The 14900-nt window shown below is 46.4% G+C and overlaps 1 protein-coding gene across 1 annotated transcript in view; it reads right to left on the bottom strand.

Moving 5' to 3' along the window:
- Positions 1 to 3874: 3874 nt before the first annotated feature.
- Positions 3875 to 14900, bottom strand: part of LOC116977409 (outer dense fiber protein 2-like) — a 38423-nt gene continuing 27397 nt past the window's right edge. Inside the window, exons 6-12 of the mRNA XM_033027837.1 lie at positions 14705 to 14779; positions 13311 to 13382; positions 12844 to 12960; positions 11507 to 11692; positions 8190 to 8299; positions 6528 to 6663; positions 3875 to 4030 (exon numbers count right to left, since the gene is read on the bottom strand). Coding sequence (XP_032883728.1) covers positions 3875 to 4030; positions 6528 to 6663; positions 8190 to 8299; positions 11507 to 11692; positions 12844 to 12960; positions 13311 to 13382; positions 14705 to 14779 — 852 coding nt within the window. The remainder of the gene's footprint in view (positions 4031 to 6527; positions 6664 to 8189; positions 8300 to 11506; positions 11693 to 12843; positions 12961 to 13310; positions 13383 to 14704; positions 14780 to 14900) is intronic.

The raw sequence follows: 14900 nt of genomic DNA, 5'->3' as shown, positions 1-14900 counted from the left end.
CCGCTACCAAAGATCATAGAGGAGCTCCTCTATGATCTTTGGCCGCTACAGCGACAAGTGGCAGTTCGCCCACAGCCCGAGCTGCGCCCCCTCATCCGCCACCCCAAGAACAAGACGTACCTTGCACACCATCAGCTTCTGCCCCTACGTGTTCCTCTGGAGTTGGAGCGGGGCTGGGCTGGAGTTGCTGCTGGCTGTGGGTCTCTGGGATCTCCGTGCTTGCAGTGGGCCTGGGGGTCGGTGGGCGGCGGTGGGAGCTGTGGACCTACGGACCTACCTCCGTGGAGCTAGCCAGCTTCGGAGCGTGGAGAGCTGCGGGGGCGAGCTGCTGCGACCCGACTCCGGTGGATGGTGACACCGGGAGCTCGCGGGTCTCCGGTGGGAGACTGCTTTGCGGGGCACCGGCAACGGCGACTTCTCCCGCCCGAATTACGGGGTTGAGAGCAAACATCATAGAGGTTGAGAGTGACCTGGAGGGGTGCCTTACAACGCCCGGCGCGGCTGTAAATTGCCGCGGACTTGCTAGCGCCCGCCGGGGGCTCCAACATCAAGACCGGGGCAGGGCCCTACATCGCCCGGCGTGGCTTTGAGTGGCCGCTCCCAGATGGGCCCCTACGACGCCCCGAGCTGCGCCCCGTCATCCGCAACCCAGGTTCCTCTGTAGTTGGAGCGGGGCTGGGCTGGGCTGCTGCTGGCTGTGGGTCTCTGGGATCTCCGTGCTTGCGGTGGGCCTGGTGGTCGGTGTCCAATTGGTCCTGACACGGTCCTGCTGCAAACGCCGACGTGAAGACAGTGCAAAGCCCCCGCGCCGGTGCAATGGGCGGGGAGCTGGAGAGGGGAGGGAAGGGGTCACACACATGGCCGGGAAGCAGAGGGGTGTAGGTGGGGTGATACTGAAGCGAGCGACAATCTGCTGCTGCCTGCCCCGCTGAGTTAAAAAGTTCCCACGCAAGACTCACGAAACACTGTATATCGTGAGTCTACCGTGGGAACTTTTTAATTCAGCGGGCAGGCAGCAGCATATTGTCAATTATTAACCCTCCCGCGCAATATACCCTCATCTTCTCTTTTATGAATGGGGATTTGGTTCCTCTTTCTTCGAGGACCGACCGGAGGTTCCGCTGTCACCTCTGCGGGCCGCCCTCGGTGAACGTTTTCAAGGACCTTTCTTCAAGGACCGAAAAAATGGCCGCTATTCGGAGGTTTTCGTTATTTGGATCTTCGGATAAAAGGTTGTGCACCTGTACCCGCATGAGACCCATATACCTCTACTTCTTTCCTCGTGGGAGATATGGGTGCACACTGGGGTGGAGGGGTCATAGGAACGAGAGAGGGGTTATTAGTTAATAGTTTCTTAATTATATTTATTAACCGCAATAGGCTACTAGGTAAGTGTTGTTATGGGACTGATGGGAATGGTCTAAGAGCCGACATAGGATTGAGAGGCTGAATGGCCTCCTGCCATGTTATTGAGAAATTTGAGAAATAGTATGGAGGAAATGAAGTAAATAAAAGAGCTTTTATGGGGATTGTGGAGATTTTGAAGAAAGGTGATCAATATCAAACTTTTTCACCCAGAGAGTTGTGAATCTGTAGAATTCTCTGCCACTGAAGGCAATGGAGGCCAATTCACTGGATGTTTTCAAGAGAAAGTTGGATATAGCTCTTAGGGTTAACGGAATCAAGGGATATGAGGGGAAAGCAGGAACGGGGTACTGATTCTGGATGATCAGCCATGATCATATTGAATGGCGGTGCTGGCTCGAAAGGCCTACTCCTGCACCTATTTTCTATGTTTCTAAATCCATGGCACCATTTGTCAAACTCTCTGTGAGAAAAAGTGTTTCCTCATCTCCGTTCTAAATGGCTTACCCCTTATTCTTAAACTGTGGCCCCTGGTTCTGGACTACCCCAACATCGGGAACATGTTTCTGATGAAGAGCTTTTTTTTTATCTGCTATTCAGTCACCAAAAAATGATTATACATGATTACAATCAAGGCATCCACAGTGCAGGATCAAGGCTAGTACATGTAATCAGCTTTTTAAATGAGCCACTTCAATCGCACCCACTGCCTGGTTCCCTCAGCCTGCTAACTAATGCTTGTCTTGTTAACATCGCCATTCAATTTATTTTCGAAAGTTGCTGTCAAATTCACTCCCTTCACCTGTTCAGAGAACAAATTCTGGAGAATAACAAATATTCCCAAATTTTTAAGAAATTAAAGTGTAATCATAAAAATTGTTTACTGATGCACTAAGGTCAAAAGACTCAGGGGCAGAATTAGGCCATTCAGCCCATCGAGTGCCCTTTGGCCATTTGATGATGGCCAATCTATATTTCCCTCTCAACCCCATTCTCCTGCCCCTCCCTTCAACAAGACCTTTGACACCCTTACTACTCAAAAGCCCATGTCTCTGCTTTAAAAATAGCCATTATCTTGGCCTCCGCAGCTATCTGTTGCAATTAATTCCACAGATTAACCCGCATTTGTCTAAAGAAATCCCTCCTCATCTCCATCCTAAAGCTATGCCCTTTTATTCTGAGGCTTTGCCACTCTTGCCCTAACCTCTCCCACTGCTGGAAACATCCTCTCATAATCCACTCTATCTAAGCCTTTCATTATTCGGTAGGTTTCAATGAGAACCCCCTCATCCTTCTAAACTCCAGTGACTACAGGCCCAGAGCCCTCAAACATTCTGCATACATTAACCCAATCATCCACGTAAACTTCCTCTGGGCCCTCTCCAACGCCAGCACATCCTTCCGCAGATATGGGGCCCAAAACTGCTCACAATATCTCAAATGTTGATAAGTTCATATGTGATAGGAGTAGAATTGGGCCGTTCGGCCCATCCAGTCTACAGCCATTCAACCAATGCTGGTCCATCGCTCCCTCCTAGCACCTTATAATGCCTCAACACCACACAGTGTTCTGGAATAGATGTTTGAGTCATTCATGAAGAGCATTTGAGACATTTCCTGTGTCCACTGGCCCAGTAAAGTGTAAGAGAAGACCCAAGAACTTCCTTTGGATCTGAATATTAAAGGAAAATGACACCTTTAAATGCAAGATGCAGTTGATGACTTACTTTTACTGTATCTCCCATATCTCTTATCCGCCTGCTTTCTACTGCAGCCTTTTCAAGATCAGCCTTTAATTCATCAGCTGATGTCTGTAAGAACAGGATCTAGTGTTGGTCGTGACAAATATAACTATCGTGACATATACACTTATGTCCAATAACCTTCTGTAGGTCCCAAGTTCAAAGTACAACTGACCACTCAGACCAAGCCGTTTACATTTGGATATAGTTTAACACTTGCAAGAAGTTAAACTGAATATCAAAATTCATGTATTTTCTCATGGACTCAAGAGTTTCCTGATTTTCTTTTGTTGGTCGAGCCAGGCAACATTCAACTGGATCCATGACAACTTTGCAAGGTGTAGGAGGGAACTGTAGGTGCTGGTTTACGCAGAGGATAGACACAAAATACTGGAGTAACTCAGTGGGACAGGCAGCATCTCTGGGTAGAAAGAAAGGGTGATGTTTCGGTTCGAGACCCTTCTCCCTGGACCCAAAACGTCACCCAATTCCTTCTCTCCCAAGATGCTGCCTGTCCCGCTGAGTTGCTCCAAAATGTTGTGCCTATCGTCGGCGTAAACCAGCATCTTCTGTTCTTTCCTATACATGCAAGGAGTCACTTCAGCCTGCAGTGCAGATTGAAGTCTGAAGAAGGGTCTTGGCACGAAACGTCACCCATTCCTTCTCTACAGAGATGCTGCCTGTCCTGCTGAGTTACTCCAGCATTTTATGATGACTTTACAATGTTTAGCTTCTGAGCTTTAAGAAATTTCCTCATTCCAGCTTCCTCATAAACAGCTGGGTTTGGCTGGATAAATGTTTAATACCCGAGTTTCGTATTGCACAACAGCCTCCTCCAGTTGTTTGGCTTTGGCTTTGGCTTGGAGCTGCATCAGTTCTGTTGCTGTTATTACTGCTCTCTCTTCCAAAGCTGTTAGCGAGGCCTGTGAATGACAACATCACCACATCATTTTCGGGTTTCTGTATTCTCGCAGCCACTGTGACAGGCTAGTGACTGAATTAAAAATATAGTGGAGACTTCTATTCAAATAAGAACGGTCCTGACCCGAAATGTTACCTATCAATTTTTTTCCTGAGATGCAGCCTGACCCGCTGAGCTACTCCAGAACTTTGTGTCTACCTTTTTGGTTTAGTTTAGAAATGCAATCCGGAAACAGGCCCTTTGGCCCACCGAGTCCGCACCGACCAGCGATCCCCGCGCACTAACACTATCCCACACACACTAGGGACAATTTACATTTATACCTAGGCAACGGGTGTCGAGGGTTAAGGGGAGAAGGCAGGAAAATTAGATTAAGAGGCAGAGATCAGTCATGATTGAATGGCGGAGTGGACTCAATGAGCCGAATGGCCTAATTCTACTCCTATTACTTGTGAACTTGAGAATTAACCTTCAAACCTGTCTTTGGAGTGTGGGAGGAAACCGAAGATCTGGGAGAAAACCCAAATGGTCACGGGGAGATCGTAAAACTCCGTACAAACAAGCACCAGTTGTTGGGATTGAACCCGGATTTCAGGCGCTGCAGGCACTGTAAGGCAGCAACTATGTTTCTATGGTACACAAAAATGCTGGAGAAACTCAGCGGGTGCAGCAGCATCTATGGAGCGAAGGAAATAGGTGACGTTTCGGGCCGAAACCCTTCTTCAGTTTCAAATGCTGGAGTTTCTCCAGCATTTTTGTGTACCTTCGATCTTCCAGCATCTGCAGTTCCTTCTTGAAAACTATGTTTCTATGTTAACTCTACTGCTGCACCACTGTGCCACCTCTGACACATATTCCTGACTTCATGTTGAGGATCATTTCATTGCGGGGGAGAAAGCCACATGCAGGTCTCTGCAGTGTAAAATGTTCTGGCTAAGAGAACAGTAAATCAGTGGCTCCTCTAGAGTGGATTAAAGTAATACAATTTAAAATAATGTGGGAAACAAAGCCATAGATGAAGAATTTACTTGACCTCGGCTTTCTGAATATCACCAGGAAACAAGAGCCCAATTCCTACAAATTGACATTAAATGCCAATGAAAACCATCCTGTAATAAAACTGTAAAGGTCTCAACTTAAGACGAAAGAAACTATAGAAGTTTATCGGACATAATAAGGGGCGGCACGGTGGCGCAGCGGTAGAGTTGCTGCCTTACAGCGCCACAGACCCGGGTTCGATCCTGACCACGGGTGCTGTCTGCACGGAGTTTGCACATTCTCCACGTGACTGCGTGAGTTTTCTCCGGGTGCTCCGGTTTCCTCCCGCACTCCAAAGGCTAATTTGGCTTCGGTAAAATTGTAAATTGTCCATTGTACATGAAGGATAGCGTTAGTGTATGGGGGATCGCTGGTCGGTGGGCCAAACTGTATCTTTAAATGTAACTAAAAGTATTTATCCCAGGGGTAAGGGAAGCAAAAAGTTAGAGAATCACATATCACAGAAAAGAGCTCCTTCAGCCCATCTTATTCATGGTGTTTATGATGCCAATCCCATGTACCCGCATGAGACCCATATACCTCTACTTCTTTCCTCGTGGGAGATATGGGTGCACACTGGGGTGGAGGGGGCATAGGGACGAGAGAGGGGTTATTAGTTAATAGTTTCTTAATGTTATTTATTAACCTCAATAGGCTACTAGGTAAGTGTTGTTATGGGACTGATGGGAATGGTCTAAGAGCCGACATAGGATTGAAAGGCTGAATGGCCTCCTGCCATGTTATTGAGAAATTTGAGAAATAGTATGGAGGAAATGAAGTAAATAAAAGAGCTTTTATGGGGATTGTGGAGATTTTGAAGAAAGGTGATCAATATCAAACTTTTTCACCCAAAGAGTTGTGAATCTGTGGAATTCTCTGCCACTGAAGGCAATGGAGGCCAATTCACTGGATGTTTTCAAGAGAAAGTTGGATATAGCTCTTAGGGTTAACGGAATCAAGGGATATGAGGGGAAAGCAGGAACGGGGTACTGATTCTGGATGATCAGCCATGATCACATTGAATGGTGGTGCTGGCTCGAAAGGCCGAAAGGCCTACTCCTGCACCTATTTTCTATGTTTCTAAATCCATGGCACCATTTGTCAAAGGCATTATTACCCACAGGGGGCTATCTCACAAACATATAATCAACTTGTGCAAAGCATCAAATATATGACATATGATCGTGGCATGTCGGAGGTTTCTATATTGACCCAGGAATGATCCAGGGAATGGAGAGTTATGGACGATTTGCCCGCAGATGAGATTAGTTTATCTTGGCCTCATGCTCGGTACAGACATTGTGGGCCAAAGGGCCTGTTCCTGTGCTGTACTATACTATGTTTTTTTCCTAATATATCACCTTCCATGTCGAAAAATGTTCCAAGGTGCTCAAACTAAACAATAAAATTAAATGCCTCTCAATTCCAAAAGACTTTCATGTTTAATTGTTCTGCTGAACCTTTAGTTGTGCATTTTCCATTTGGAGACTGGCCGTTTCCAAACTGGTGGCATGCATTTTGTCCAGAAGGTTGTGGCTTGTCAATTTGGCTCTTTCTGTGCCTTTCGTAAGCTGCTCTTTTACGGCATCCACCCTCCTGTTCACAGAGGAAGGTGCAATAAACTGAAGGGACACAGCTTTAAAGATGGAAGCTTTCACCAAGCGCACACTAAATTAAACACAAGTAGCACACACAGGGTCTGTTTCCGCGCTCTGTCTCTAAACTAAAAACTAACAGTAAGTCGGATAACAAATAGCTGCATATGGAAAGTCAAGTCAACTTTATTTGTCACATACACATACAAGATGTACAGTGAAATGAAAGTGGCAATGCCTGCAAGATTGTACAAAACACCAGAACAGAATAGAACCAGTATTTACATTTTTTACATTTACAAGATACAGCAGTAATTATGCCCCGGTGAGATCAGTTTACAGAGATCAGATGGCCTGTGGGAAGAAACTCCTTCTCATCCTCTGTTTTCGCAGCGTGACAGCGGAGGCGCTTGCCTGACCGCAGCAGCTGGAACAGTCTGTTGCTGGGGTGGTAGGGGGCCTTCATGATCTTGCTGGCTCTGGATCTGCACCTCCTGGTGTATAGGTCATGCAGGGGCGTAGGGGAGTGTAGTTCGGCCGAACAAACTATTCTCTGCAGAGCCTTCCAGTCCTGGGCAGAGCTGTTGCCAAACCAGATTGAGATGTTACCGGACAAGATGTTTTCTACAGCAACAGGGTAGAAGGATTGAAGGATCCTCAGAGAGACTCTGAATTTCCTCAGTTGCCTGAGGTGGTAAAGGCCTTACTCACCAGTGTGGCAGTGTGTGTTGTCCATGTCAGATCCTCTGTGATTTGGACTCCCAGGTATTTAAAGCTGCTCACCCTATCCACCGAAGTCCCATTTATCCCCAGTGGCGTGTACGTCCTAGGTTATTGTACCTTTCGAAAGTCCACAATCTGTTCCTTAGATTTAGTGACATCCAAGAGGAGGCACCAGAGTGCCAGGTCAGCCACCTTCTCCAGGTAGGCCTAATCATCGATATCGGAGACCCACACCGCCAAGAGCGAGGAAGGTGGCCTGGAACGTAGGCGAACCTGGTGCTGGGGCCACCAAGATGTAGGGGGACCCGGGGGGGGGGGGGGGGCACTTGCCGCCACGTGCGACGGCAGGCCTGGTTCACCGTTGTGAGCAGAAGTTGGGTCTTCTCAATGAACTTTATACAACTTTGACAGCACCAGAAACATGAGCGACTCTTGTGTACCATCTAGGTGAGGTTCGCTGTATGTTCGTTGAGGCCAGTTCATTGGCTATATTTAAGAGGGAGTTAGATGTGGCCCTTGTGGCTAAAGGGATCAGGGAGTATGGAGAGAAGGCAGGTACAGGATACTGAGTTGGATGATCAGCCATGATCATATTGAATGGTGGTGCAGGCTCGAAGGGCCGAATGGCCTACTCCTGCACCTATTTTCTATGTTTCTATGTATGATTTTACCGGGTTGTATGCAAATTAAAGCATTTCGCTGTACCCAGGTGCAGGTGGCAATAAAGTATCATTGAATCTAAAAGTCACACAAAAGAACTAAGATTTACAAACACATGGCAAACCTTAAGTCAGCTCTACTTACCTGGAGAGTGAGATAATTTTAGTTTCTAATTGGGCCTTGCTGTCAACTGCAGCACTGTACTGTTTGCTCCAGGTATCAACGGTCCTATGTGCCTCGAATAACTTCAGTTCCTAGAGAGAAGGGGCACATCAAGGAGAGCACTAAGGGTCATTTTGAGAACAAACTGAGATGTGAGGTCCCAGGTCTGATCCCTGTAGTCATCGTATTCCCAAGTAGGATTACGAAAAGTAAAATGTCAACACAATGATCTGCAGATGTTGGAATCTTTTTTCCCCCAAGGAAGGACCCAACGCTCGTGAGAGCTTCTTGGTGGGGAATGGAGGTGGAAAGGGACTGGCGCCCACAGTAGGGATGAGGCAATGGGGGTCTAGGAATTGAAAGTGGTTCAAGTGTTGAAGTTCATTAGTTCTAGGAGCAGAATTAGGCGCATCAAGCCTACTCTGCATTCAATCATGGCTAATCTATCTTTCACTCTTAACACCATTCTCCTTCCTTCTCCCCATGACCCCCTGAAACCCATGCTAATTAACTATAGACTTTAACTATAAGTCTGACACATGCCATGTACAGAAATACTCAGATGATACAGCGATTGTGGCATGTGTAAGGAACGGGCAGGAGGAGGAATACAGGAACTTGACCAGTTCCTTTTGTGCCTGGAGTGAAGAGAACTGTCTCATCCTGAACACAACTAAGACTAAAGAGATGGTGGTTAACTTTGGCAGGTCCAAGCTCCCCCTTCAGCCGATCAACGCTGCAGAGGCTGACATTGAGGTGGTGCAGACATATAAATACCTTGGAGTGCACCTTGACAACAAACTGGACTGGTCTGTCAACTCTGACTCCCTCTACAAAAAAGGCCAGAGCAGACTCTTTTTCCTCAGAAGGCTCAAATCCTTCAATGTGTGTAATGAAATGCTGCACATGTTTTACAACACTGTGGTTGCAAGTGTTATTTTCTACGCTGTTGTCTGCTGGGGCAACAGCATTAGTGCAAAAAACAACAAGAAGCTGGTCAAACTGGTTAAACGAGCTAGCTCAGTGTTGGAGGGGAGAGTAGACTCTGGGATGGATGTGCTTGAGAGGCGTATGAGGCACAAGGTGCAGGTCATCCTGAAAAACCCGGGCATCCCCTCCATGTAATTCTGGAGAGTCAAAAGAGAACTCGGAACAACAACCGGCTCCTCTCCCTGCCCTGTAGAACGGAGCGGTTCAGGAGATCCTTCACCCCTGCAGCCATTAGATTTTATAATTCGGACCGCTAGGCTGTAGGGGGATGCATTTTGCAATTTATAATTTTTAATTGTTAATTATTGGTCTTTTTAAGTATTTATTGCTCTCAGGTAGTGTCCACATTGTATTCTATGTATTTTCTGTCTGCGTTCGTTTTGAATCTGTGGGTTTGTTGGTTGGGGGCTTCTGGACATCTGAATTTCCCTGAGGGGATCAATAAAGTATTTATTATTATTATTATTATTAATTAAGAATCCAGCTGTATTAAAAATATCCATTGACCGCCTCCACAGCCTGTGGCAATGAATTCCACAGATTCACCACAGATACAAGACATTCCTCCTCATCTCCTTCCTAAAGGACTGTCCTTTTATTCTGAGGCTATGACCTCTAGTCCTAGACTCTCCCACTGGTGGAAACATCCTCTCCGCATCCACTCTATCCAGGCCTTTCACTATTCGGTACGTTTCAATGAGGTCTCCCCGACATCCTTCTATACTCCAGCGAGTGAGTACAGGCCCAGCGCCTTCAAACGCTTATCATATGTTAACCCACTCATTCCTGGGATCGTTCTCATAAACTTCCTCTGGACTGAGGAGGTTGAAGTGCACGCGAGGTGTCCGGGATGTAGATTCTAAGCAAGAAAATGGCAATCCAGCTGGGTGCAGCATCCTTGGGGTGACACTGTGGCAATGGCAGGGATCGGGAGCCCAGGTTACAATGTGGGGGCACCCCGGTTTACCCATCCACATCCAGCAACAACAATTGATGACATGATCAAATTCAACAGAATTGGAGCTCCTTTTTATCCGTATGGTTTAGACTCAGTGGATAAGTCCTTGAACTACTGGCCACCATTAGAATACACCTGAGGGATGAGGATGCAGGGTGACTTGGACAGGTTGGGTGAGTGGGCAGATACATGGCAGATGCAGTTTAATGTGGATATATGTGAGGTTATCCACTTTGGTAGCAAAAACAGGAAGGCAGATTATTATCTAAATGGTGTCAAGTTGGGAAAAGGGGAAGTACAACGGGATCTGGAGGTCCTTGTTCATCACTCATCAGTTAATGAAAGTAAGCATGCAGGTACAGCAGGCAGTGAAGAAAGTGAATGGCATGCTGGCCATTATTACAAGAGGAGTTGAGTATAGGAGCAAAGAGGTTCTTCTGCAGTTGTACAGAGCCCTAGTGAGACCACACCTGGAGTATTGTGTGCAGTTATGGTCACCTAATTTGAGGAAGGATATTCTTGCTATTGAGGGAGTGCAACGTAGGTTTATAAGGTTAATTCCCGGGATGGCGGGACTGTCATATGCTGAGGGAATGAGCGGCTGGGCTTGTATACTCTGGAGTTTAGAAGGATGAGAGGCAATCTTATTGAAATATATAAGATTATTAAGGGTTTGGACACAATAGAGGCAGGAAACATGTTTCCGATGTTGGGGGAGTCCAGAACCAGGGGCCACAGTTTAACAATAAGGGGTAAGCTATTTAGAGCGGAGACGAGGAAGCACTTTTTCTCACAGAGAGTTGTGAGTCTGTGGAATTCTCTGCCTCAGATGGCGGTGGTGGCTGGTTCTCTGGATACTTTCAAGAGTCAGGGGATATGGGGAGAAGGTAGGAACAGGGTACTGATTGTGGATGATCAGCCATGATCACATTGAATGGCGGTGTTGACTCGAAGGGCCGAATGGCCTACTCCTGCACCTATTGTCTATTGGATGTGAGGGCCCAGGTTCATTGAATATCTCTGCTCCTTCTATTTCATGAGCATGAGGGCGGTACAGTGACGTAGTGGTTGAGTCGCTGCCCCGCAGCGCCACGGGCCCCGGGTTTGATCCTGACCTCAGGAGCTGTCTGTGCGGAGTTTGTACGTTCTCCCTGTGGCCGTGTGGGTTTTGTCCGGGTGCTCCGGTTTCCTCCCAAAGACGTGTAGATTTGTAGGTTAAATGGTTTAGGTAAAACTGTAAATTGTCCATAGTGTGTAGTATAGTGCTTGTGCACAGGGCAATCGCTGGGCGGCGCCGACACGGTGTTTCCGCGCTGTATCTCTAAAGTCTGGTCTAAAGTCTAAAAGTTACCTTGTCTTTTATCTGAGAATGAAGGCTTCCTACAGTAGCTTCAAATCTCTCCGCTCTTCTTTTTTGAGTTCGTGTTGCCTTCTTTAAAACAGTTTTGTCCTCTTTGGCCTTTTCCTTCGCAGTTGCCAACCGTGCCTGGAGGCACTCAATCTGCAACTGCTGGCCAATTACTGTCCTCTCAGATCTCTGAAACATTGAATACAGGTTGACAATTCGCCCACTATCCACAGATCACCTCCTGCATACACGGGTGAAAGTGCTGAAAGGGACTTCTGATACAGGTGGCTCAGTGGTAGAGTTGCTGCCTCACACAGACACAGACTCGAACTCTAGGTGCTATCTGCGGGTCGGATACCATGCGATATGGCAGGAAAGTGGTGCTGAGATAAATTGTCAGTCACAATCTTGTAGAATGGTGAAGAAAGCACATGGAACTCTTTCTATCTAGTGTAGGAAGGAACTGCAGATGCTGGTTTAAACCGAAGATAGACACAAAAAGCTGGAGTAACTCAGCGGGACAGGCAGCATTTCTGGAGAGAAGGAATGGGTGACGTTTCGGGACACACTGATATTTATATATAAGCAATTAGAAGGGTTTGCATTGATAAATTTAGCTGACAAAAATGGGAGGCGGATTAAGGGTGGCACAGTGCAGCTAGAAGACCTGCTGCCTCACAGTATCAGAGACCTAGGTTCAATCCTGACCTCGGGTGCTACCTGTACTGAGTTTGTACGTTCTCCCCGTGACCGCGTGGGTTTTCTCTGGCATGGAAAATTTGTAAATGGTCCCTAGCGTGTGGAGGATAGTGTTAGTGTGCGGGGATCGCTGGTCATTACGTACTCTGTGAGCCAAAGGGCCTGTTTCCACTCTGCATCTCTAAACTAAACTAAACATGAATAGAGGGAATATGATTATTAAAGTCACAGATTACATGGCATGGATACAATAACAATTTTTTAAAGAGACATTTCAACAAATGGTTTTGGTTTAGTTTATTATAGTCGTGTGTACTGACTACGGGTGCTGTCTGTATGGAGTTTGTATGTTCTCTCTATGACTGCGTGTGTTTTCCGGTTTCCTCCCACATCCCAAAGACGTGTGGGTTTGTGGTTTAATTGCCTTCTGTAAATTGTCCCTAATGTGCAGGATAGAACTAGTGTACACGGATGATCGCTGGTCGATACGGACTCGGTGAGCTGAATGGCCTGTTTCTACGCTGTATCTCCAAACTCTGAACTAAGTAACTGTAAAAGGTTTCGGAGGATACCGTTCTGTGCCATTTTAAGTTTCTGTGGCCATCCTGTTAAGAATTGTCATATTTTGCAATTCAACTTACAAGTGTTTGCGCTAACAATCTGTCACTCTCAGCTTCTTTATTCCTAAGCTGGCTCTGTAGACGTGCTCTTGTTTCTTCAACAGATTTTGAAAGCTGCTTTGCAAAGAGCGAGTTATCCTGGAAAAGAGGTTACATTTAGTTAAAGCATCAGCTAACTATTTAAAGCATCAACAGGGGCACAGTGGCGCAGCAGTAGACCTGCGTGGGTTTTCTCCGAGGTCTTCGGTTTCCCACACTCCAAAGACGTACAGGTTTGTAGGTTAATTGACTTGATATGTGCAAAATTGTCCCTAGTGTGTGTAGGATCATGTTTGTGTGCGGGGATCACTGGTAGGCGCGGACTCGGTGGGCCGAAGAGCCTGTTTCCGCACTGTATCTCTAAACTAAGAAAACGAAACTAATTATTGTACATTAATTATTCACGTTTTCTAATTAAACAACAAGATTCCTAACGTCCTAAGTCTTACCTTTTCTTTCTGGCGGACCTCTAAGGCTTCTTTAGCATTTCTCTCCGCTTCTATGAGTTTATCTTTTAAATGCTGTAAAAAGATTTTTGATAAAGAAACAAGTGATTCTTCTGCAAAGTCAATTGGGAATAACGGAACCAGACTCGCTTCTGAAGGGTGTCAACCCGAAGCATTAGCTATCCATGTTCTCCAGGAATGCTGCCTGACCCACAGAGTTACTCCAGCACATTGTGTTTATTTTTCCCTTCTATATTCATTCAGATCACTTCACCACAGCACCCGATCCCCAGGTTTCATCCTGGCCTTCGGTTCTGTCTACATGGAGTTTGCACGTTTTCCCTGTCACCGTGTGGGTTTCCTCTGGGTGCTGAGGTTTCATAGAAACATAGAAAATAGATGTAGGAGGAGGCCATTTGGCCCTTTGAGCCTGAACCGTCATTCATTGCGATCATGGCTGATCATCAGCAATCACTAACCCGTGGCTGCCTTCTCCCCATATCCCTTGATTCCGCTAGCCCCAAGAGCTCTATCTAACGCTCTTTTAAATTAATCCAGTGAATTGGCCTCTCTACTGACTTCTGTAGCAGGGAATTCTACAAATTCACAACTCTCTGGGTGAAAACGTTTTTTCTCATCTCCATTTTAAAAGGCCTCCCCTTTATTCTTAGACTGTGGCCACTAGTTCTGGACTCCCCCAACATTGGGAACATTTTTCCTGCATCTAGCTTGTCCAGTCCTTTTTTATACGTTTCTACAAGATCCGCACTCATCCTTCTAAATTCCAGTGAATACAAGCCCAGTCTTTCCAATCTTTCCTCATATGACAGTCCCGCCATCCCAGGGATTAACCTCGTGAACCTATGCTACACTGCCTCAATAGCAAGGATGTCCTTCCTCAAATTAGGAGACCAAAACTGCACACAATACTCTAGATGTGGTCTCAGCAGGGCCCTGTAAAACTGCAGAAGGACCTCTTTCCTCCTATACTCAAATCCTCTCATTATGAAGGCCAACATGCCATTAGCTTTCTTCACTGCCTGCTGTACCTACATGTTTACTTTCAGTGACTGGTGTACAAGGAAGCCCAGATCTCGTTGCACTTCCCTTTTTCCTAATCTGACACCATTGAGATAATAATCTGCCTCCTTGTTTTCCTCCCACATCACAAAGATGTGTGGGTTTGTAGGTTAATCGGCCCTCTGTAAATTGCCCCCCAGTGTGTAGGGAGTGGGTTAGAAAACGGGATAACATGGAACTAGTATGAACGGATAATCAATGGGCGGCGTGGACTCGATGGGACGCGGGGCCTGTACCCAGGCTGTGTCTTTCAATCAAACAATACTTAAGAATGATGAATGCGAGATATTTAGGAATGTAGAAGGCAAAATACTTGCGATCGTTTTTGATTCACTTCTTGTCAACTTCTGAGTCAAGCCTTCCATCTGCGTGTTGGTACAATCCATACGTGGCTGAAAGGAGAAAGTAGGATTAGAATGAAGTCACTAGCGTAGCATTATAGGGCGGTTTCCTCCAATATCCCCAAGAACTGTGGGTTTCGTGGCCTCTGTAAAATACCGCAAGTGTCCAGGG

This window comes from Amblyraja radiata, chromosome 10 (assembly GCF_010909765.2).
Source record: "Amblyraja radiata isolate CabotCenter1 chromosome 10, sAmbRad1.1.pri, whole genome shotgun sequence".
Classification (NCBI taxonomy): Eukaryota; Metazoa; Chordata; class Chondrichthyes; order Rajiformes; family Rajidae; genus Amblyraja; species Amblyraja radiata.
Note: the sequence above shows the minus strand (reverse complement) of the source record. Positions and strands in the feature narration are given on the sequence as shown.